Here is a 24,609-nt window from a genome sequence, read left to right as displayed (position 1 = left end):
GATGATGATGATGATGATGATGATGATGAGGAGGAGGAGGAGGAGGAGGAGGAGGAGGAGGAGGAGGAGGAGGAGGAGGAGGAGGAGGAGGAGGAGGAGGATGACGACTTATGCAGCAGTATAATATAATGACATAGCATGTGCAGATCACCAGTGTTGCCAGTGTCCCGAGGCTCTGCGAATGAACTTCAGCAAGAGCACGCTCACGCCCTCGTTTATTTCAGCATGAAACGCCGAGGGCCACTCGGTATTAACGAGAAAAAGCAAAATGAAACGAGATCGATAAGGTGATGCAAGAAGAGGGCGCGTGCAGTGCCATCTTCAGATGCTCAGCGTGTCGAAGAACTCGCCGAGAGAGTCGCACTGCTGCAGGCGCCTCTGCAACATCAACAGCTCCTCGACGAGACCGCGTTCTGCTCGGGCACGGTGCTCGGGTACCTCGGAACGCAGTTTGCGCACCACGCTGTCCACCACGGCACCAAGCCACGCCACGTTGCCTCTGAAGCGTTGCGCCTCGCTGCTGCAGTTCCACAGCGTAAGGCAACAAAGTGAAGACTGTGCGAGGTCCTTCTGTTCATCTGCTTTCGTACTGGCTAATTGAACCTATTCGAGGTGCATTGCACTGCCGTATAATCGCTGTCTACTGTGCAGTGAACCTGAAGGAAATTATCTAATGGCGCTGAATGACATGAAACAGCGAGGTGTAAGATTGGGCTTGTTGGTGAAACATGCTTTAACAAGGACAACAGTGGGGAGAGAAGAGAGAACAGAGCGTTCGCTTCCAACAGTTTATCGCTAGTTCCAAAGTCGCACACTAGCACACCACCCGTGCGCAGAACGCCGCCACGAAACCACACAAAATTCAACGTGGTGACGGCCCAAGGTATCTGACCTCCTTGTCAGTGAGTGCGACAGAGAGGACACTGGCGCGCCCGTCGTTTAAACATAACTGCTACGTTTAAAATCATGAAACAGCGGAAATGTTCAAGTGATCATTTTCTGCGTGTGGGCGAGTACTATTTGAAGAGTTAACTGCTGGGCTAGTTGGTGATCTGGTGTGTTGTTTTGGCGCAAAATCTTTTTAGTACTATTTGTTACGGGTGTTTACAATAGCCTTACCTATAGCCATAGAAGAGATATTTATCGCTGTCGCAATAAAATGACATCAACATTCCTTGTGCATGAAAGTTGTCCTTTTATTGGGATAGCAATTATATGGACACTCGAGGCGAACTTTCGCCGTCGGCGTTGTCTTGAAGCTGACCATGTATTAAGGTATATATGTTATAAGCATATGCATGCCGTATATGCAAGGTAGGCTTAGGCTGCTACACTATTCAACCGCCAAAGTTGCTTAAAACCAGGTATTACGTTCTTGGCTAAATTATGCTACAGATCTTTGAAAATGGCGGCCCGCAACCAAATGTCACGATACAATAACATTCACCTCGCATGGATCTTATCTTAAATCTGCTCGCACCATTAAATATTAAAAGAACAAAACCATATCAGTGCTCAAACATGAAAGTGACGTCATATTAATGGCGTGACTTTTTTACGGGCAGCGAAGTTGTGCCACGTCGTTACACGCCTTTCATGCATGGCGCGTTAAAGTTCCTAAGAAGAAATGTTGGCGCACCCAAGGCTTATATAGCGTCCGCGTTAGTCGGACCCGCTTATAGTTAGAACATCGTCCGATGAGTTGAAGCTAAACCTTGCTATCGCAGTCGGTACTTCGCCCGTCGAGAGAGACTGCCAATTTTTTTATCACAGATTTTCTGCTGCGATGGCGACAGTGAACTATCATAAGTTAACTTAGGAAGCGGTCTCGGCGAGCACCGTGAACACAGCGATGGGCAGCGCATCGCCACGATCCGTTGAACCTGCAGTGTTGTTTCATGCAAAAATTGCATGCAAGGGCACCCTCGCCTCTGCCTGCACTGTAAAATAATTTACACCCTTAAAAGCGAAAAAGGGTGTAAATGTGTCTACAACTCACACCCTTAGGGTGTGACTTGTATAACCAACACCCCAAGGGTGTGAGTTATAGACACATTTACACCCTTTTTCACGTTTAAGGGTGTAAATTATTTTACAATGTGTGGAGCTCGCTGGTTTGTCAGACGGCGCACCTGTGGTGAGAAGGGGCGTTGCTGAGAGCGCTCTTGACGCGCGGTGGCGAAGTTGGCGTGTCGTCTTCTTCTTTGGCTTCTGCAGAGAACGCAGTTTGAAACATGGAAAGGAATTCGAGGTCCGTAGGCCTTTATAGTATAGAGGTTTAGACTCGTATTATGCTTACACACAGAAACAAAGGCATTTACGTAGACGAAAACACGCGCAAAGGCTCACACATGCCAGCAGCAAATAACTTTCAATGACAGTTATGGCTTGGCAAATTCTATGCGAAGACCGCCATATACTGTAATGTTCCTTTATTATGTCTGCCGACAGATAGATCCAACAGTTTTTGGAATAGCCTATGGACTTGAAGCAAAGAAAATAGAAGTGCCGAAGCGATTAGGTGTTTCGATCAGGTCCTTATTTTCCCTGGTTATCTTTGTGTAACTGAGAAGCAGAAGCACGCGGGTGTCAGTAAATGTGCATAAAGTGCGGGATTGGAATTTTTTTTATGACCAGCGATGAACTCAGACTGGAGAAGCAATTAAGTGGACATACTCGTACACTGCTTAAGGTCACCGAACTTGTGCATACACGGTGTATTTTCGACGAGGGGGACGGCAATGATGATGACTGCAAGGATTATTCTTATGCTTCTAACGGCAAGGATAACATGGCGTTTACTACGATGACGCAGTGACAACGACAATTGCAATGTTAATGTGCCACACGGAAGATGCCTTAGAACAATTTGTTCTCCGTCATTTAATATCATAAAGAGTATACTTATAGAAGAAACAAAAATGTTATTAAAATTTAGCTTATTACAACAATAACAATTATATATAAATCATTTTCTGAACGCCCCACACCTGGAAACTCCTCAGCTCATTAAAAACGCTACTGTACACATATGATTTCTGCATTAGGTTTCCAGTGATTAAATAAGCATTTCAAGGTATCAAAGCAGCGTAGCATATTTATTGTTACGGGGTGATCTACCGAAAGGGGAGTTTATTTACCCTATATGCAAGAAGGCTAAAAATGGGACAGCAATAACAAAGATGGCGGACGATAGGCATCACGTCGTCCTCCTCTTGTCCACTCTACACCTCAGACTCTACACCCACATGACACCTCTACACCTCTACCTCTCTACATACCTACCTCTCTACATACCACCTCTCTACATACTCTACACCTACATCTGCGCAGGACCAACTGGCTCATAACAATATAATACGCTGCAGCACTACAGCATCAAGCTTAGGTGACAACGCCCATCGCAAACGCAAAGATATTCTAGCACAGCGGAGCTCGAACAACGGTTATCGGCGCAAAACAGTACACATGCAAAGTTGCAATTTCTTGCCTGGTCCAAGCGCAAAGGACAAGCAACCGGCAACGTGCACCCTGAGGCCTGCGCTGTCGATGGTCAGCGGAGACCTGCCCGGCAGGTGGTACTCGAGGCTGGCCGCATCGGTCGTCGTCACCAGCAGCTTGTCGGGGTTCGCGCCAAGGTGCCGGAGCCCCAGAGCGCGCTCAGCCACCGCCATGCAGCACGACGCCTGCAGCACAAGGCTGCGGCCTTGCACGGCACTGCGCAGCTGTGCGTAGACGTGCAAGGAATCGCCTGAATGCTTTGCAATTGACGAGTAACAATAAAAGCGAACGCATCAAAGTTAAGCCATAGTGAGGAGGAAGATATCGACCAGGTCAAGCACCTGCAGCTCTCGCGTGACTGCACTTTGCACAACACTGCTTCCAGGGCCGGCTACTCGAGTCCAATAAGCAGTACAGCACGGAAGAGGAAATTAGCTCATTCATTGTAGTCGTAGATGCGCAATGCGCCCAGCAAATATTTTTCTTCTTCGTATGGCCATTTCTTGTGCCTCGGTGATGCTGGGACATGACGCATTTCTTTTTTTAATACAAGACGGAAGTCGTGCAGCTATGTAGTGTTGCGCATTGCCAGATTCATTATATTCAATACACGTCTCAATAAAAACGTCCTCGTGACAAGATAACATTTATGTTGCGACAATTATACGCCGTTTAACATCGACACGAGAGAGAAAGGCGGAGCCGAAGGTCCATTGTCAAGGACCGTCACACAAGGTCGGCGTATGTTTACGAAGCTCACCGTTATCCGTGAGAGTGGTTTTCCAGCGTAGCATAGCTCCAACACGATGAAATGTCGCGTCAGAAAACATTGGTTCTGGCCTGAAAAATTAAGAAATCGCTGGATTAGTAAACAGACTGCTGTCTTTGCCCCAGCGCATACAAAATCTTCACTGCTATAAGTCTAGCTGAACATATTTTGCAAACTTGAACTTGAACTTGAACAGCTATACGCAAGCTTAGCATGCCATAGAGCGTTCCGACGCATAGGAAGGCACAAGTAATTGCAGCCGTGCATGTATTCAGGGCTGTTATTGTGAAAACAAAGGCTTAATTTCCTATGCAGACAGACGAGAATATATTTTTTCATCGCTTTTACCGATTCTCAACCAAACAGGCAATAATGAAAGGCAGTCGATTTGCACGTGAAACATCTTACCAAACTGGTATAAAAACAGCATAGCATCTAAAGTCGGCTGCTGCTAACCATTCTAACATCTCCTTGTTCGAGAGGGAGAGGAGGTTGAGCATTCATGGTAACTATTTTTCCTTTTCTTTCTTTTTTTTACTAACGTTGCCGATTTGTCGTATGATATACTGTATGACAAACGAAAGGTATTTGTCTAAGCTTGCATTTACTGCGCCAGATAACTTTCTGGAACAAGAGGCTATGGGTGACGTCTGAGAGCACGGAACCTGTCCCTTAAACGCATTAATGATCCGTACTCGATAATTAAACACTCGACCTCATTCAACGCTTCGTATCGGCTAGTTCTTCGCTTTGCAGAGTATCTATGGAGCGGTAGCTTTCGTTGTTGTTACCAAGCCTACGAGTCCTTATGGAATGTGCAATCGCCCACTCGGGCAGATGCTAAGGGTTGTGCGAAGCAGTAGGACGACTGTGTACTTAAAATAATGCATAAGCTCGCGAGCAAGAGTTTACATGGACAGAGGAGACGTCAGTGATCGCACCTGCCTGGAAGTCCCTGGATCCGAGGCCATGGTCGCCACGCAGCAGCCACTTCGGGAACTGGTCAAACACGCATGCGATCCTGCGGTGGATAGGTATCGCATAAATGATAACGAATATGCCGTCATGTGTCCAGCAACGCGTGCAAGAATTTTGTTCAACTTTTGAGAGGAAAGCCTCCTACCCGCTTATAGTGTTCCCAAGGCTGATGCCACGTCATGAAAGTGACCAGTTCGACTCAAGGGTTTACGTAAAGCTTGCCGGCTTCACGGAGCAACATGCGCAGTTCTTCGGTCACCTGACGCGGCTTCTGGATCTTGTTGGCGTACGAGGTGATTTTATTTAGAAAGCGGGAATTTTATTACGTGTTCTGGCACTCATGAGTCATTTTGCATTGTCAAACTTTCAAGTGGTCCGACGTGGAGCATTTGCTTAGACGTGCAACAGCGACCGTAATCGAAATGACCAACCCCGAAATTACAGCCTTCATTGCTTGTATGGCTAGCGATGTATGGCATTAAACTCAACGGTAACTATTCGTTTTGACTGATTTCGAAACCTTTCTTCTTTGAAAATTAATGATCTCCCAGAACATGTACCTTATGAAAATACAAATTCTAGCAAAAGCAAGAACTGTGTTTTCGTTCAACGAAGCCACATGACTAGGTCATTAGCTCTTCATCTGCCACGTGACTGCGGTCGACAAGTAGATTTAAATATTCGTACGTTGATTCTATGGTGCATAGCCTCTAGTGGCAAGGTTCATTCTTTTAGGTAGTGCTTGATGCAGCAATATACCCCCGCGGATATAATAAATGGGCGAGCAAAAAGACGTTGTGTGGTGACCTTATAGGACACAGATACACATGGCTCTAAGTTAGAGCATATCCGTTGCATTAGCTGATGGAAACATGAACACCAAAACAAGAAGATCAATCACCAACCTTTGCGTTTCGACAAAGTTGGGCGTTCTGTAGCGCACTCCATGTCTCAGCATGCTAAGTTTGCTGAAAAGTAGAACAAAAGAAGATAGAATATCATCACTGGCGCGTCTCAGGTGCTATTTTTATGCGCGTCCTCGACAAGGAATATTGTGCGCAATTTTAATTTTCTTGCGTGCAGCTCCTTCAAGCAAGAATAGCTAATATTGTTAAAGACAGTGCAGTAAATATCTCTTTTTTTTTTTGGTAGGGGGAGAGGGGGAGAGCGAGGCAACGAATTAGCGGCAGGGACATCTGTAACGGAGGGATGATCGCTGACTCGGGATGATCGCTTATTAAGAAGAGCTGCAGCGCATAATGTTCAAAATAATTTATCTCGGGCACATGCTGCTATTGAGGAATTGAAGCAGTAGGCGGGCATTTAATTCAATGTCTATGCACCCAAGCAATGATCGTCATCATAATCAGCAGCAGCAGCACCAGCACCAGCAGAAGCAGCCTATATTCAAGTCGACTGCAGGAGCGAGGCCACTCCCTGCGATCCCCAGTTACCCCTGTCTTGCGCTAGCTGATTACAACTTGAGCCCAAGCAATACGTGAACTTTAATTTCTGAAGCCAACTCACACGCAGCACTCGATGGCTGCTGCGATGGCGTCGATCCGTTGCTCTGTGAAATCCCCCGTCACGGGAATCACCTTGAGGACTGCCCGCTTTCGCGGGGACGCCACATGGAAGACCTCGCTGTGGTGACCATGGGCAAGCCACTTGGATCGATCCTGACATCTGCGTTACAAACGGCAGAGTTGATAGCATGCAGCTCGCTTTCCTCAAAGCATGCCAATGCTTCTGCTCGTAAAAGCACTTACCGATCGGACCAGATTTGAAAAAAAAAATGGCGGTTTGGCCGGAAGAGTGAAGCATTGGCCGTGATAGCGAGGTTTAGCGTTGCACTTAAACTCCTCGGACGGTGTAGCAACTGTGTGTGGGTGCAACATGGCTCGAAGCAGCACGCAAGGTGACTACTTTATGGCAGTAGGAAGGCGTCTCAGAATGCTAGAGTCATGAGCGCCGCTAGTGGCGTTGCAGGTGTAGCACTTCCAAGCTGCTCGAGATGAGACTGACGGGAAACCTTAGGTATTAGTCAGCGAGAAACCTCCTTGGTCAGCGCACAGTGAAATATTAGTATCCACAGAGAGCACTGGACCCGGTATTGGGGAAATTGCATCACTTTGAGATCTTGAGCCGCAATATTGTATAAACATTTTGAAAGATTTGGGATAAAAAGCATAGACACTGAAAATGAAATGTTTGAAGGCTGCTATTTGCGCTCAGCTGCATTGGCAAAATTCTGATGAATAAGTCAGTCAAGACCATAAAACGTGATCATAGCAACATTGACATTTCAATATTATAGCATACGTCTGGCATATATCGAACAAATTCATACGGACCAACCCTTCAACGCCGAGGCCGACATCAACGTCGACGGTGTGATTTCGCGAGGTGCGCCCATAAAATTGGACTCGCAAGATAACGCCGATATGACGCAAATCAAAATCTGCCTGAGCGTTTAACTTAATTGAAATCATGTTGAGAAAATCAAAACAATTTGCGTTGCTTGCGAAAGAAAAGTGACAAATTTTGCGAGCTTACTGGCACCCGCAGTAGCATTCTTGAAGCAGAGGAAGAGAACATATTAGGTTCGACGGTTTCTTTCCTTCTAAAATTCCTCATTTCATTTTAGTTTTCCGTTATGTCGACACAATAAAGCGAAGCTCTCTCGGCATCGTCCTCCATGCTGCACTTACCCGTTGGGCAGGAAAGCAAGAAAGGTGAGGGGTGCGTCCTGGTTGCACAGATCCAACAGCCGGCTAGGGAACACATCCATGGGCTGTACAAAAGATGCGGCGCCGTCGACGAAAGAAATAAATGCAGCATGTTGCCCTTAAACACGGCCCCAAAAGTTTCATCTACTTTAGATGAAATCTGAGGACAGTGAACTTTCTACATTACACGTTGCAGTCAACGAGAAAAAACTACCACAAAGTACAAAGCATTAAGGATAAGGGATCCCAGAGTCAGTACAAGGATATTTGTACGTCACTATGCTATCGGCACTTATTGTCGCGTTACCTTTCTTTGGCGCAAATACGCAAATGTGCATTCACGTGGCACAAATGCATGCACACTACAGGATAAGACCGAAAGACGCCAGATTGTCGCATCGTTGCTTTCAAATAGCAATACAAATCATTATCTGCGTCGATTCAGGGTACTACCCAAGTTATACTTACTCGTTGTAGAGCCTGTTCGCTCTTGCAGTCTCCTTCTGCTGGCTCTGAAAACGAATACAAATTGTGCATGCAGGTTCAGAGCACACGCTGCACTCTGTGTGAAGCGAAGCTTTCGTGATGAATTTAATTAACAAGAACAAAATACGATTTTTACTCTGTGTTTAAGAAAGAAAGGTTTGTTCAGAAAATAAATCCTGAGTTATTGCCAGCGTGAGAACATGTATCCATAGAGTGTGACGTATTAGTTCTGCGGAAACCCGCAAGGTGGAGAGGAACACTGCAATACGATAGCGTATGAGCGCAATCAAGTGGTTTTATTTCATATTTCGCGGGCTTTCTTTAAACGCAAAAAAAAAATCGCCACGCAGCATGTACGTTGCCACAAAAAATTGAAATGAAACGTACTTGGCCCTAAAGTGAATATTAAAAATTTTGCACGACGCATCTCAGTTAATTAACTAATTAAGCGGAATATAAAGAACATACTGTAGGAAGCGCCACATGACAGCAAACCATATGCCCTTGGTTTCATTCAGCAGCGGCTGACCACTTTCTTTTAATCCTTGGGCACAAGTTACGTGCAATACCCTGTATATGCACACTTTTGGTGACCACGTACAGGTTACTATAATGTTATCAGGGCAAGGATGAAGTGACTTTCACAAATACGCTTTCTTTTGTTTCTTACATCGCATCATCGTAACGGCACCGTTTCAGTTAAAGAGGTTTCGCAGACCAGACTATTGTGAAAAAGTGCACATGTATTGTCAACGGAGTTTTTCTACGCTAGAACGGCGACGTAGCAATTCCCTGTGAAAATCAACAAATTGCGATACTGTCGAGTCTAAAAAAATCTTCTGAAGCTGTTGAGCACTTTGAAGCCGGTTTAAAACATGCACTTCGCTCGAGCAACATGTACTTTCGAAAGAAGCAACAGAGTAAGATAAAGTGCAGATTGTCCCAGGAAAGCAAAGGAAAAAGGTGAATGTTGGTAAAGCGTGGAATAAGCGAGCGTGTGAAGAGAGTTTGGAGCGGCTACAGTTGTTTCTCCCTTTCTAAGCCCGAGTAATATGCAAGAGATCAAATATACTCACATTGATATTACTCGGAATGGACGGAAAATCACTGGAAGCTACATGCATTAGCTACATGCGTAGCTACAAGCTACGGCCTTCTCTGAAGGCTGGCAGTATTTCTCAAATAAATAAAAAAATAAGTTAACGAACACACACCGAGCAGGCCTCTTTTCGCTAGCCAGGAAGGTTCCCCGTACAAACAAGTGACACTTTCTCAAGCAATATTGCCGAAGGCGCCAGAAAGAACTCAATGTTATCGCTTAGCATAACTATTATAACACCTGAATTGTATACAAAAGGGGACTATAAGAGAGCAAAAATAAAATGGCGCTCTAATACCCTCCAGCTCCGAGCAGCCGGTTGCCCTTCCTTCGACACCGATCTCGGATAAAGTGCTGATCTCGAAGGCGATGTCGTGCACAGAACCAGCAGAGCGTTCGAGTGGACGTCGTCGTCCCGCTCCAGTGCCGCGTGCGTTGTTGCCGTCAATGGCCGTCTCCTCTTCCTCATCGCTGTACTCCTCGATGGCCGATCCTCTTTTGCCGAGTAGCGGTCGCCGGTCGAGCAGAGCGTACGACTCACCGTACATCCCGCTCCTGGCCTCGGAGCCGCGATGGCCGCCGTAGAGGACCATGAGGGTAACCAGTACGACTACGCCCGTCAGCACGCAAGAGCACGCTACATAAAAAATGAGCTGTAAGAGACAGAGGAGAAGGGAGGAATGGTTTTAAGGGAGGAGCTTTATGGAACAACGAGGCAAGGCTTGCATGCTCGCTAACGTCAAGATACACGTGATCTATAATTGCTGAAATGTGCGGTAGGTGTATAGCTTAAGCTAGTAATCAAGCCACAGTGGGCGAACGCGTCAATGTTGTTGCCGTCATTGGCCGTTTCCTTTTCATCAATGCTGTACTCTTCCACGGCCGCGCCTCTTTTGCCGAGTAGGAAGGAATCCGAACTGGATGATTCAGAGTAGGCAAAGTGACGTCGAGAAGGAAACGCCACATGTCGATGTTTCTTAAGCTGCCCTGACTCCAAATTTAACCTACAAGCAACTAATGCGAACTAGCCAGTCAGAAGTAGTTAATCTTGTTGTGCACATAAGTGGGCATGCCTTTCTCGCGTTTTAGGCTTCGGTATTAACACTGGCAGTTTTAAGCTGCAGCTCTCATTTATGACAGCATTCACGTACATCTCCCCCCCCCCCTCTATCCACCCGCACTTTGACACCACCTGTTTCACCAATCATACTTCTATTTACCTATGCATTTTACTTTCTCGCCACCTCGCCGCGGCATTCCAGTGGCTATTGATGTTGCGCTGTTCGATACCGGCCGGCGAGGCCACATTTCGATGATGTCGAAATGGGGCAATGTGTGATTGACACAACTTCAGCCGGTCACCCTGACGTCAAGTATAGATGAAACATATTGCTACAGACCTTGCACATAGTCAATGATTACGTGTAAGCTATGTAGCACATAATCATAGCAGCCCGCAGGTAAGAGCGCCAACAAGCCCAGAGAGCGGTTCGTCTCCAATACCTGGTGATCCTGCATAAACTGGAGCACCTTGACACGAACGTCCGAACTAGAATCATCGGCGGCACGGCGGCTATCAGCCCCACGGTCCTGTCGTACGCTTCTGTTACCAAGAAGCAACCAGACCGGCTTTAGCGGTCGCATTCGAGACGGCAAGAGACTGCGGCTAGTTTCATTGGTTCTGCCGCCGCCCGCACGAAGTTGACGAGCTTGCTCGGATCTCAGGCGCTCCACGAAGCGGTAGGTGTCGTAGTCTGGTAGATCCGAGAACTGCCTCGTGAAAGGCGGCATCGTTGTCCTGTGCGTACGCGGTAAAGGCGCACGGGCTGAGCTCAGGGCCACCAGATAGATCAGCGGCAGCATCGCGACCACCGGGGACATTTCGACTTGCGCGAGAGGTGTGGCACTGGAAAATCCGGGATTTGAAAGTCAACGGCTGGGCCAAACGGTGGCCGGAACCACAGCCGCAAGCGAAAGGTGCTTCTTCTGCTTCTTCCTCTGTTAATGGCTCGCACTTGTTCGAAGTAATGATGCTGATGATGCTGACAGCACACAAGAGAGAGAGAAAGAAGTTTAATGACACGAAATGCCGAGAGGTCGGCCTGAGGTATATTCCTCTAGTCAGCTACTCGGCATTGGGGGAAGGGGAAGAGGGAAAGAAAGAGGGAAGAAAGAGGTGCATGATGGGTGACGATGACGATAGAAGGAAGATGTAGAACATATGGCAAGCAATTTGGCATGCTCAAAATCTGCAGTCCAGGCCCGTAATTTTTAAAAAAGTTCAGTAATGCCTTGATGGCCTTGACAGCCAATTTCGTTAATATACTATCTTTGCTTTCGAGCGCAGTTTGATGGTAAGCGTAATGCTAAAGGATTGGGGACGCTATAGAGCTCGAAACTCCTTTACACAGGTGCAGTGCAAAATGAACGCATGTCAATATCTGCATCAAATGTTTACTGTTTTTAGCAAAAATGAGGTGATGCCGTTACCTGCGAAGTAAGTGTTTCTGAGCTGATCTTGCTTGCAGCAGGTCACTGCTGCAAGCAGGATCAAGCAGGCAACGCATAAACGAAGGCACTTAAGTTTCCTACATTGAGCGAGAACTAACTTCTTGCATATATCAATGCTGCTTATGGTATACGAAATCTACCTTGCACATGCGTTGTGAGTTCAGATCCAAAACATCGGTGAGTATCGCTCAGCCAAACAACTACTAGAAACTTTATTAAACAGACAAAACTTTATTTAAGACAGGTGACACTAGGTTTGGCATTAGACTTGGCTTTCGCATCACTCAAAGAAAAAAATACCTAAATATGTACCTCTAGCAGTTCACCGCGCCAACTACACCACTTCGCCGGCTAAGCTTCTGTGCAACTTTTATTACGCGGTCAGTGTAACCCTTACTCCAGTAAAACTTAAACCAGTTAGTGCAACCGGGGATGTACCCAGAGATGGTCAGAAAGTTGACTGCTTTGAATACATTTTTCTTTTCCTCAGACGACTTAGTATGACAAGCGCTGCCATAAACTCAGGCAGGATTTTGTGTCATTACATGCTGCAGATGGTGGCACGTTTAATTGGTCAATCGAGCTGACCACCGAATTTGTACACCATCTCAGTTCGAGTATCACATTAAAGCTTTTTTACATTGAATTGTTTCTAAAGAACAGAGTGGGTTCGACTTCGAGGACGTGGAGAACCTGGTGAAGTTATGGGCTTCGCCGACGCCGAAAAGCAGCAGGTGTTCTGTCCGAGGACGAGCTTCTCTCCGTCCGCGAGTTCTTCCGGCAGTTCCTGGTTCAGGGTTTCCGGTAGCGGAAACGTCAGCATAGCCAGCAGGAAGGACATCGTTCCCATAACCACGAGTGGCAGGGACCGTCCAAAATACGTCTGGTGGGGAAGTACGCATGTACGCAACGCTCAAATCAGTGAGAAATAAGATATTTAAAGGCAATAACTGCATGAATGCAAGAGTGCGGAAACATGACAAAAATAACCGTATATAGCAACACGCCCGCGTGATGAGAATACGGAAGCGAGCTTAGGACATATATAAGACCGTACTGCGAATGCGCTCCAGTCAGCCACTAGCATTATAAACTTTTATCGAAGCTTAAAAAAGAATGAGCTAATTCTTGCTCAACGTTATAACAGTAATCATACTTCGTTGCTTTTGAAAAAAATACTGTTTCAACAAACCGTTCGGTTAACGCGGCCAATCTGCGCGCCTTTAGGACCCGCAGCCTTCCGATACAAACCTGAAATAAAGGCAAGCTCTACAACATTGGGAACTAACTCGGCCATCGCTCATGAGCCGCGAATTCATGGCAGTGAGCAGCATTATTGTCGGCACATCAACTCTTTGCTCTCAAAAAGTTTGTTTTCAAACGAAATGATTAAAGAGCGCATGGATACTTTTCAATCCTGCCAGAACTGGCTGAAACATGAAGGCAGTGTTTGCCCAGTAATGTGGAAAGTTGAGCTAGTGGGTGATTAATCATCATACTTTGGTGGTGAAGCAGAGCACTCACAGGGACAGTGCAAACACACTCACACAGTGTCGAATACACACACTGCCGTGTATTCTTGTGTCTTCGCCTTGTCCTTGTCAGTGCACTGCTTTCCACACCAAAGTTTTTGTCGCTACGACAAACTTAACAAGGCGCTCAGCACCACCTCGCATTGTAAGGTGAAAGAACTCGTACTATACGGAACTAGGCGTTGATGGGAGAAAAACGCTACAGAGGCTCGCATATATACCACGAAGTATCGCTTACATACGCAACTTTGAAAGAAAAAAAGTACCAATACATATTTATAAATATTTCTAGTCAATATGCCTTACTCCTTAGCTTAAGGACACTTAAGCGGTAATTATTTTGTTTTAAGATATGCAACCGGTCATTTGGAGCTTTAGCCTTAGCCATAAGTCGGTGTGCCTTGTACTGGCTGGTGCAGTTGATCTTATACAATATACGATCCCATACAGAGCTCCATTTCGTGAAGTGAAGCGCGTCAAGATTCGTGAAAAGAAAATTTTAGTTAAATATTATTGTGTGGCTTATATTGCACGTGCCCTCAGCGTTGAGAGCCACATTTCCGGCAATCGCAAAAGAAGGCACACTACCGTTTTGGACTCTTGGTGGGAGTCGAACCCCCGGACTTTGATGTTAATTACGGCAAAGTGAATTAGGGCACACCTCATTATGATACAGTTAATTAAGGCACTCGAATCCAATCCACGACCTTTGGTGTTAGTTAAGGCGAAGTTCGGACACAGTTTATTAATGTATGGTTAATTAATGCTCCCGAACCCACGGCTGTTGATGGGATAAAACAATAGGAAGTAACAACTCATTCGAATGAGAATTTCAAGTAATTTAGTGACTATCTCGAGAGCGCGCAGGCCTTCGCATACATGCTCTATGACGTGTTCTAAAGTGACCGTCGACTTTTCTGTCACTCTATCTTCCTGTCTTGCTGCGCACCATATATCCTGTGGAAGCTTAGCACGCTCAGGGTTTTACAGGGATTCCCCGATTGCTAGCGCGGCTACTGGCTATTTCTACTCTACACGCGGTACGCCTGTGGTGCGGAAACTCCGTGGGCCTGACGTCATCTCCACTGCCGGGGAATAGGGATTCATCCGATAAGGGCCTATGGGCTTTTGTTTCAATTTTTGTCTACATGACGTACATCAGTGTAATACTTTGCGCACACGATCGCTACCATGCAATCTACGCACCGCGTTTGAATCACTGAAATGCCCCAATCTTGTGAGCGACCTTTTAGGGTCAAACGCGCAAAGTGCCCGCACTTACCAGCTGCATGACCTGCGAGCTGAGGAACCTTCCGACCGAGCCGAATGCCTGCCTGATGGCCATGGCCTGCGACCGCACCACGGTCGGATACACCTCGGCTGCGTGCAGATACGCCACGTCGTATGCCATGGTCAGTGCTAGTCTGGCCACCATGGACACCACAGTGGCGCAAAGGACGGCGTCTGCGACACGGCAAGTTGGCTGTGAGTCCGCACTGAGCAGCGTGAACTTTCATGAAGCTGAAAGCTAGACATTTTTTTTATTTAGACATTATTTATTTCATCATGAATTTGTACATCAACATAAGCAAACAACTGTTGGGCCCATAGCTATGTGGGTGCATCTGCGGTGCAAGGCTGGTGTTTTTCAACACTCGCGAATTGGGAAAGTTCGAACGAATTACTTCTGCATAACCTTCGACAGGCCACGCTTACAGTGAATAATCATAGGGCGTTTTCGACGTATTGTCATCGTAATAGAATTTACGACGATGCGACTAAAAATTCAGTGGTGATTTAGCAGTAAATGCAAGAATAAAAAATGACTGTGGCTTAGGTAAGGTTAAGCCCAGGATGCGAAGCATACTAGCCTTTATTTTAGTTGTTGAACCACTGTTTAGCTTGGTGAACTGCTGTTGCTTGGCTATATTTGGTTCGGCTAGACGAAGAAACAACTCATGCGTTACTCTGCTTCGCCTTGGACGCCCTGCATTGGACGCGGTGAGCGTCGAGCAACGCAGCGTTCGGCGCGGCAACGAAATGTGCGCCTGAGCAAGCGACGCACGCCTGAGCCTTAGAAACAGCTCGTTTCTAAGGCAACACCGCATTCACTAGAGGCGCTTTTGTACCGCTTTGAAGCGTCGTACTCGTAGCTCAGTGGTAGCGTCTCCGTCTCACACTCCGGAGACCCTGGTTCGATTCCCACCCAGCCCATCTTGCAAGAGTTGAGCCAAAGCCACTTCTCTGTCGTGACGTCACGGTGTCACGTGGTATTCAAGGCGACACCGCCGCGCCTGAGGAGCTGGGTTGAGCCCTCGTAATATGCTTCGCATAATACGTTAGCCTATATGTCGCATCTGTTGGAGGTTCCGGATCCATAATTTATTCTGCGTTCGCAACAATGCAAGGTGTTGTTCAGTGGCATACCACCGCCAGCTGTTGTTTATACCATGTTGTATATATATATATATATATATATATATATATATATACAACACACTCTCCTAGGTACACAGAATACACATTTTAGAGCGCAGGTCTTAGGCGCCCTTTCCTGGGTTGAGCGTTGGCGTCCCTCGGCGTAACCGCCCGAACGCGCGCTCGCGTGTTCGTCGTCGTCTTCTTCCACAGCTGGCTCCGATGCCATTCATCATGCCGACGTTCCCAAATTCCCCCTCCCTCTGTAGAGGCGCTGACGGAATTGGCCCACTGCTCGTCGGTACACTGATTTCGGTCTCAAATTATTTGCATCAGTATATCGCGACATGAAAACGCGTATACAGCTGCGCTCAAATTTCGCATGAGGGCGCATCGTAATTGGCGGACATTTTTTTTCGCTTGCACGCTCGTAATGCTTACGCATTAAACCTAGTAGGTTGTTGTATATACTAGTTGCTGTGATGTGTGCAAGCTTTAGACAGTCACGCCAGTCCACTTTTTGTTCATCACCATGAATGCAGTTTATTTTACAATAAAGTAATTATTTATTTATTTATTTATTTATTTATTTATTTATTTATTTATTTATTTATTTATTTATTTATTCAAGACGACCGAAATCATTTTACAAAGACTGGATGACAACTGGCTGACTGCGACACGCAACTGAAAGCAATACGCCAAGTTATGTCTGTCGTCAGGGTAACCGATGCTCGGGAAAGGATGGCGTTAAAATAATAGTGGTGCATACCCCAAGGTACTGCAACGGCGCAGAAGTAACCCAACGCGGCGCCAATACAGGCGGTCATCATCACCGGCCTGCGGCCCCAGCGATCAGCCAAAGGAAGAGCTGTCACCGTTGATACGACATCCACCAGATTCACGGCGGTGGTCATGACGAACGGATCTTGGCTTGCATTGGCTGCATATAGTTGACCAGCCGTGTACACCAGGCAGGCCAAGGTCCTGCAATGATCGATGGACAGAGAAGAGAAAAATTTTATTTACGGAAGGAGAACAAAAATTCATTGTTTTGTAAGTAACGGTGTAATCCTTTTTCTTGTTCACAGTGCCAACTACGCCTCTTTAAGACCTTCATATACAGCCTAATTCTTATGGTTCTGTAGAAAGGTATTTTGTTCCCGCGGCCATGAATATTTACCGGCACGGAAATTGTAGCACGAGTATATGATAGCAGGAAAATTAGATGCCTGGAGTAGCAGGAAGCACAATGGCATGCACGTGAAATCATACATATGATCATTTCGTACAATAAGATCTTAAAATACAAATAAATATATGCACCTTCATGGCCGCAGTCTTGCAACGTAGTGTGAGCTAAGTCTGCACGTATACTTATGAGTCATGGTATTCTGTATCTCCATAAACGACGGAGATTGGATGGATGGATGGATGGATGGATGGATGGATGGATGGATGGATGGATGGATGGATGGATGGATGGATGGATGGATGGATGGATGGATGGATGGATGGATGGATGGATGGATGGATGGATGGGTGGGTGGACGGGTGGATGGATGGATGGATGGATGGATGGGTGGGTGGGTGGGTGGGTGGGTGGGTGGATGGATGGATGGATGGATGGATGGATGGATGGATGGATGGATGGATGGATGGATGGATGGATGGATGGACGGACGGATGGACGGACGGACGGACGGACGGACAGACGGACGGACAGACGGACGGATGGACGGATGGATGGATGGATGGATGGATGGATGGATGGATGGATGGATGGATGGATGGATGGATGGATGGATGGATGGATGGATGGATGGATGGATGGATGGATGGATGGATGGATGGATGGATGGATGGATGGATGGATGGATGGATGGATGGGTGGGTGGATGGATGGATGGGTGGACGGATGGATGGACGGACGGGACGGACGGACGGATGGACGGATGGATGTTTACGTTTTAGTCCGTTTACGTTTTAAGGCACGTTTTAGTCCGCAGTACACCCGTCCTGGCCTCAAACAACAATGAGCTTAGAGTTATCGTAAATATTTTCTTTGTCTATTTCTTGCTTAAACGTCCTGTATGGCTCTAATGCTAATTTGGTTTGCATCTCTGTTTTCCACCTACCCTTCTCTGTCTCTTTAACCTTTTTCTTGACAGATGATTCGTTACCTGTCCGCCCACTGCTGCGCAAGTACTTGCTTGACAATTTTCTAGTTCGCTTCCTCCACCTTGTGTCAACATTCCTCGTGTGTAAGTAACTGAAAACCTTCCTAGCCCACCACATTTCTCCCATTTTTCTCAATCGCTCCTCAAATGCTATCTTGCTACTAGTTTCTCTACCCTCGAAAAAAGACCATCCCAGATCCCCCTGCACTCCAAGATTTGGTGTCTTGCCATGTTCTCCCAGAGCGAGCCTACCCACACCCCGTTGCCTAGTTTCCAACTGTGCCCGGGTCTCTGCTCTCATACATAGAACGGCATTGGCAAAAGTCACGCCCGAAACCATTACCCCCTTCTATATCCCTCGTACCACCTCTTACTTAGTGTTGCTCCACAGTGTCCTACTCTTCATATTCGCTGCACTTCTGTTAACTTTAGTAGTTACATATTTTTCGTACTCTGTCAGATACTCAATTCCACTATTTATTCACACCCCAAGATACTTGTACGTATCAACTATCTCAAGTGTGGCCTCCTGTGTCCTATGTTTGTCGCAAATGTTCTCATTAAAAATCATGACTGCAGATTTTTCTTTGCTAAACTTCCAAGCCTAATATGTCTCCTTCTGTACCGCATATGTCCATCAATCCCTGCAGATCTTTTGTATTCTCAGCCATTAATACCATATCATCCGCATACATTAGTCCTGGTAATGACTGTTCAACCAAGTTTCCTTGCTTTAAAAATGATAGGTTGAAGCCGAGTCCGCTTGGTAGCATTTTGGCCTCTAATCCTTGTAGGTACAGCATAAACAACAGAGGTGACAATGGACACCCCTGCCTAAGTCCTTACCGAATCATTACAGGCTCCTAAACCTGCTTTTCTCATTGTATAACCACCCGGTTACATTTATAGATATCTTTTAAGAAATTGGTTTTAAGAAACTCAAGGAATTCTCCAAGAGCTGCAGCGCCACTGGTGGTGATAAGGTTGCCAACTCTCGTGTGGGTACAGGTGGGACCAAGGGTGGTTGGAGAAAAGGAAGTAGGTGGCTGGCAACGACCGACCATGTCATTGTCAGGAGCCCGCAATCTGTACGTCTAAGGAATTTTCATAATTGTTTTTCATTCTTACTGTATCGCGATTTAAAACGAGGTGCAGTATACTTGCCTGATGGCCCAGCTACCAATAAAACAGGTACAGGCATTGCGAACTGTAAGGGTTTACAACAGAACTAGAACTACGACAAAATCTAAATCGCGTTTACGTTCATGGCAATGCAACAGCAGCCAAAAAATAACAGTGTGCAAGCGAGCTGTCGCACGTTATATAAAGGAAATTTGATTTATTTATTGTTTTTCAGTAGGAAAAAAAAGCAGCAGTCGGGACATTTGGCCGTCTATACAAGGTCAAGTCGGAACTCCGGACAATTATTCAGAAGTGGTGGCTGTACAGCTAAATTTGCAACGGTTGGCAACCCCAGCTGTCGAGCACAAGTCACCTATGTAATCACAGAGGATTTACCGTCACCAACACTTTTCTGTCTCTCTCATTTTACGCCCATTTTCCTTCTCCAGTGCCGCGTGTCGAGTCAGAACTTCGATTCAGGCCGACCTCTCGGCTTTTCTATCATAATGAATGTTCTCCCTCTCCCTCACTTTTTCGTAGCAGCTGTGTCCACGCGCACAGTTGACGTAGCTGTCGACGCGTCGCAGATGTCGTTACTACTCACCAGCAGGCCAGTGTGAGGATGAAGTTTTTGCGAAGGTTGCTGGTCTTCAACATTTCCATCACGGAATGCTTGCTCTTTTCCGTTTGCTGCAAATCCGAGAACTGCAAACAAACAAAGTAAGCGATTCGGATGACCATCTGAAAGTACCTGATAAAGCTTGTTAAGGTTGTGGCTTACGCTAGTTGGTTCATGGCGCGAAAGTAGGGGAACAGCGCAAAATTGACGGACTCGGCTCTCAAGGTATATGTGTGGCCACGTGTCAAAAAATTTTAAAAATCACTTGCAAGTCAGCACTGCGTTCTTCCTTTCTTCGTCTTATGTCTCGTCAATTTTGCGATGTCCCCCTACTTTTTTTTCTGATAAAGTTGTTCTCTATCTCTTTCTCTATCCGATCTGCTTAGGAGATGGAAAGTTGCACAGAGTTTTCAGTGTTTTCAGGTATGCATGTATGTACAACGAAATTGCGAAAGAAACAAATTATAAGAATGTTACGTTGACTAATCTGAAACAAAGGTACCATCGGGTTTCCCCTAGAAGAAATGGTACATCGGATGAGGAACTTCGAGCAAACAACTCTGACGTATCCCCACCTATGACAAATAATGTCTCATATCTTGCGGCTCCTTAAGTTTGCAGGAACTCTTGCACGTTAATCTTTTGTTTATATCAGCGTGATGATACAGCACTTTTCCGGCCCAACAGACACTTGATTGCGATTAAGTACTTCAGGGGCCGGTTTTGTGCCGGACATAACAATAAAGCGAAGTTATTCCTCTTAAAGCATACAACCCTGAACTTACAATCTATACTCAGGATAGACAGAGCTCACGTACCTGAAATTTTTGGAGGAATTCCTCTGACAGAACCTTACCATTCACCTCGGCAACCATGAGAACGATTTTCTTGGCTCGATCCTGTTTGCCGTGGGACACTAGCCAGCGTATGGATTCGGGTAGGAATCTGCGAGAAGAAAACGACGTGCTGGGATGTCTTATGTGAAATAGGTTTGTTGTTTTCTTCAAACTCTACAAACTTCATGAGAGCAAAACCGCAATGAAGTGGAAGTCCTGAGTTCACCTGGAGCAACTCGAGAATCATCGTCCGCGGAACGATGTCGGGTGCATTCAGTCTCGTCATCGTTGTCGCAATCTCACAAGATTATATTAAAGTCGCAAGATGATCTCAAAGAAGTTAGCTGCAGTAAGGAACTACATTCTAAAGTTTATTACCAGGTTCTCACAACGCAGTTTAATGCAATTTAACAACCGCCCACAGATAAGAGGTACCCGGAATGAAACTCCGCTGCACCTCTTCGCAGGTGGCATCTATGAGCAAAGATCAGGGTTGGCGCTCCAAATCCTGAAACTTCTGTAGCCGACTGAGGCTGTCGCTTCTTTAAACTGTTCATTTGCGTTTCTTCGAAAACAAGCCTGTAATAAAACGTGGATTCAGAAATGTGCAAGCTTACAGGCAACAAACCATGGCGAAAAGGGGCGCAGCAGCCGAGGCAACTGTCATAGTACGCCAGTGAAAGAGAAGAACGGCCAACCATGGAAACGCCGCGCCGACAATCGGGTAGGACAGCTGAAAGCCGGTCAGCACCATCATACGACGCTTGGGGGCCACGAACTCCACCACTGTGGTTGATGAAGAGAGAGAGAAAGACAAGAAAATATAGGGAGGTTAACCGGAAAACATCTCCGGTTGGCTACCCTGTACCGGGGAGGGGGAAAGCGATGAGATAGATGAGAGAAAAAGAATATGAAAATAAAAATAAATACACCCAATTCAGAATTGTTTCTGTGGGCGCTGTATAACACAACCCGCGAAGGCGTTACCTGATGTTACAGAGTGTCAACGTCCCACTGATACATTTTACGTCACACAGTGCACAGTCACAACTTTACGCAACTTGTCACATATGTCTGACATTATCTTGATGACATGTCTGACACATGATGACATTATCTATGGATGAGTGCCCACACCGGAAGACAGCCATACCATATGGGTCACGTTGTAATTTTCCAGGTACCATTCCAGGCGCGCCAAAAGAATTATTTCCGTTATTTTTCCTATGCAACTGGCCAGCGCGATGAGGCGTTACGATGGCAAATCTAATGGTGATTTACCATTTTTAAGAAGTGGAACTAAGCGGCTGCATTTACATTCATATGGAACGTAGCCGTTGCGCCAAGACTCGTAATGGTATAGCAGCATGAGTAGCTCGGCAATCTTGGGCGATTATATAAGAATGAACGATAAGAGATGGGGTTAGATCCAGGCTGTTTGACTGTTGGGCCTTTGGAAGTAATCATCTGATGACACATCCATTGAAGATTCTTTCCAGGTCACTCATAAATTGATTTATTTCAAAGAATATGACCCAGTGCGAAAGTAGATCCCATAAACACACATTTCCATCGGACACAGGATTAACACCTCGTTCATTCCTAATTGGTTGACGCCATGTTTCCAGTAACCAATGTCTTTCGGAACCTGGTGACCGTCGCCTCGATAGGTTCATCGTAACCTTACAAACCTCAGCACACTCAGCGGCACTGCGTTACCGAGGCAAGTGTGACCCCAAGGCTTAGAGGGCGCGCCTACTGCACATAGAGTTCATGCTTACGCTCATAAGAGGACAGCCAAACCAGCAGTGTGGAAGTGTATTAGATGGGCTGTGGAGAAAGTAGAGCTCGACATATGCGTCTATGCATGGGAGTGGGTAGACCACCGTTGTCAAGGCTCGATGTTCATATAGGTTTACCAGAAGGCAACAACTTGCAACAATGCTTCAGAGATCTCGGAGTACATTATCATCCAATCTCGCCGACACGTCCAAAAAGCGTGTATGTTTTATTTCTACAACTGATTTGTTAGCAACATAATCACTCGAACTAATATTTACCCTCTTCACTTAAACCAAGCTGCCAAATAAATAATTTTAAATGCTTAAGCATTTCTGTGCTTACCCAATGAGAAAACCGTCCGTCCGTCCGTCCCGTAAGACGATCGCTTTCGAGATAGCGTCCGCAGCAGCGAGCGAATTCGCCTTTGCGCTTCCTCTCGCTTCAACGCCAACGAAGCGGCGAAAACACCGTGTAATACAGAGCTCACGGAGCTCTCAGCACACGCCTCCCTCTGCCATTTTCGCAGATCGCTTCCAAGTTACAGGCCCGTGCGCCTATTTTCAGCGCTAAGTAAGCGGTGAGAACACAGCGCGCGAAGCTATGAGTGGTCGGCACTGTTTGTCGGCATCGCAGATCGCTTTCAAGGTGCGGCTCGGGCGGCGGTGCCATGCGAAGCCGCCGCCTGAGTACGTTCGGTTACGGTGCGTAATGGTTCGGCGCGGATGGATACGGCGCGAAAGAGCGATAACGGCTTGTAATAATCGGAACGCCATCAGCGCACCTGGTGCCGCCACACTTTGCTTGCGTCATCAATGCTCCTTGAACCGCCATCGGCACCAGTTTGTGTCGCTACTACGCTGTCGTCAGTACTGGCTTGATCAAGTTTCATAGCATTGATAATGACAACGGGCTGCGTGGGGATGAGTGACACAATGCCTGCGCATACTTAGACAACTCCCAGAGGAGTTTCTGCATGAATTTTTTCCCCAAATTTCTTATTCCATGAATACAGATCGGCGGAATTTTACCCTCTATAATCAAACGAACAAATTGAACTAAATGGCAACAGGGTACGATTACAGCCCCAACTAAGGAAAAAAGACGAGGACAGTATTTGCGATACTGTGAGTGACCCTGAATTCCCAAACAGACCAAAGGATCAGAATAGCTTTTACCTTTAAGACATTCGTTTAAAATCGATTAGTTACAGTATAAACGGCATAGCGCTCACCGAGCACGAAAGGTGTGATGCTGAGGGTAAGCATGACGAGACCTAAGCATACTCGACTGACGAGGAAGTGCGCGAAGCCCGTCGTGAAGAAAGTGTACAGGCCGGCTACCCCACACAGCAAGTTCACAGCGGCGATCACCGGAACACGACCAACCCTGCATCACAGAAATACGTTCACGGTTGGAAAAAAAAACTTGCTCTTGTCACGTAAAGCCATTGACAGCAACTGCACATGATACAAGCTGCGTGCTGCAGAGAGTCACTTGTGTGTCCTCAGCAACGATCAACCAATCAATCAATCTTGAAATTTTCGACAGAGTTCGAAAAGCCCAGAAAGAAACAATACCTGCCTTTTTTCTTTGAAGCGAAAAGTTACAATCAACACACTCGGTAAAGTGTCCGGATGACACGAACGTAAGGGACATCCTGTTTGCTGAAAGCCCGCATATCAGATCGACAGTATATGATACTTCGTATATACAATACGGAGAAAATGTCACGCGTAGCGGTGACTTAAATGAGGGGTTGTACGGGTTGCGGGCTGTCATGTGAGACCCCTTATTGCTGTTTATTTGACAAAGCTCAATGTATGTTTTTTTCTTATTGTTATTTATTTTTGTTTTGCTACAAGGTGCTTTGTGCTGCAAACCTACGAAAACGCATATGCAAGCATATGCAAAGGAAAGTGAAAGACAAGTTTATATATATTTTAAATAGCACGAGTGCTGGATTGCCTCCAATACACGGTTACCTCTTGTATCACATTGTAAAAAGTAAATTGGGAAGATCATTTCAGCTATATATAGATATGTGAGC

General features: G+C 46.2%; 2 protein-coding genes across 2 annotated transcripts; both read right to left on the bottom strand.

Moving 5' to 3' along the window:
• Positions 1-196: 196 nt before the first annotated feature.
• LOC135895785 (uncharacterized) lies at positions 197-11,568 on the bottom strand. Its single transcript, XM_065423951.2, has 11 exons — positions 11,066-11,568; positions 9,861-10,215; positions 8,446-8,489; positions 7,960-8,042; positions 6,776-6,934; positions 6,154-6,216; positions 5,212-5,291; positions 4,262-4,341; positions 3,491-3,725; positions 2,133-2,211; positions 197-520 (listed from the first exon to the last, which is right to left on the bottom strand). Exons 1-11 carry the CDS (start codon positions 11,441-11,443, stop codon positions 322-324), a joined length of 1,755 nt encoding a protein of 584 aa, XP_065280023.1. The 5' UTR covers positions 11,444-11,568; the 3' UTR covers positions 197-321.
• Positions 11,569-12,361: 793 nt separating this feature from the next.
• Positions 12,362-23,932, bottom strand: LOC135895787 (organic cation/carnitine transporter 2-like). The gene is made up of 7 exons (XM_065423953.1): positions 23,794-23,932; positions 21,398-21,566; positions 20,763-20,889; positions 19,930-20,030; positions 16,796-17,010; positions 14,888-15,069; positions 12,362-12,956 (listed from the first exon to the last, which is right to left on the bottom strand). The coding sequence occupies exons 1-7, from the start codon at positions 23,825-23,827 to the stop codon at positions 12,726-12,728; spliced, it is 1,059 nt and encodes a 352-aa protein (XP_065280025.1). The 5' UTR covers positions 23,828-23,932; the 3' UTR covers positions 12,362-12,725.
• Positions 23,933-24,609: the final 677 nt, after the last annotated feature.

Source organism: Dermacentor albipictus, chromosome 4 (assembly GCF_038994185.2).
Source record: "Dermacentor albipictus isolate Rhodes 1998 colony chromosome 4, USDA_Dalb.pri_finalv2, whole genome shotgun sequence".
NCBI classification, from domain to species: Eukaryota; Metazoa; Arthropoda; class Arachnida; order Ixodida; family Ixodidae; genus Dermacentor; species Dermacentor albipictus.
This window is presented reverse-complemented; position numbering and strand designations above follow the sequence as displayed.

Coding starts and splice junctions, on each gene's coding strand:
- LOC135895785 (XM_065423951.2), bottom strand. CDS start 11,443: ATGTCCCCGGTGGTCGCGATGCTGCCGCTGATCTATCTGGTGGCCCTG. Junction 3,726..4,261: donor AACCACTCTCACGGATAACG/GTGAGCTTCGTA, acceptor GTCTACGCACAG/CTGCGCAGTGCCGTGCAAGG. Junction 2,212..3,490: donor GTCCTTTGCGCTTGGACCAG/GCAAGAAATTGC, acceptor CGTTCTCTGCAG/AAGCCAAAGAAGAAGACGAC.
- LOC135895787 (XM_065423953.1), bottom strand. CDS start 23,827: ATGCTTACCCTCAGCATCACACCTTTCGTGCTCG. Junction 21,567..23,793: donor CATCACACCTTTCGTGCTCG/GTGAGCGCTATG, acceptor CATCAACCACAG/TGGTGGAGTTCGTGGCCCCC. Junction 20,031..20,762: donor AATTCCTCCAAAAATTTCAG/GTACGTGAGCTC, acceptor GTTTGTTTGCAG/TTCTCGGATTTGCAGCAAAC.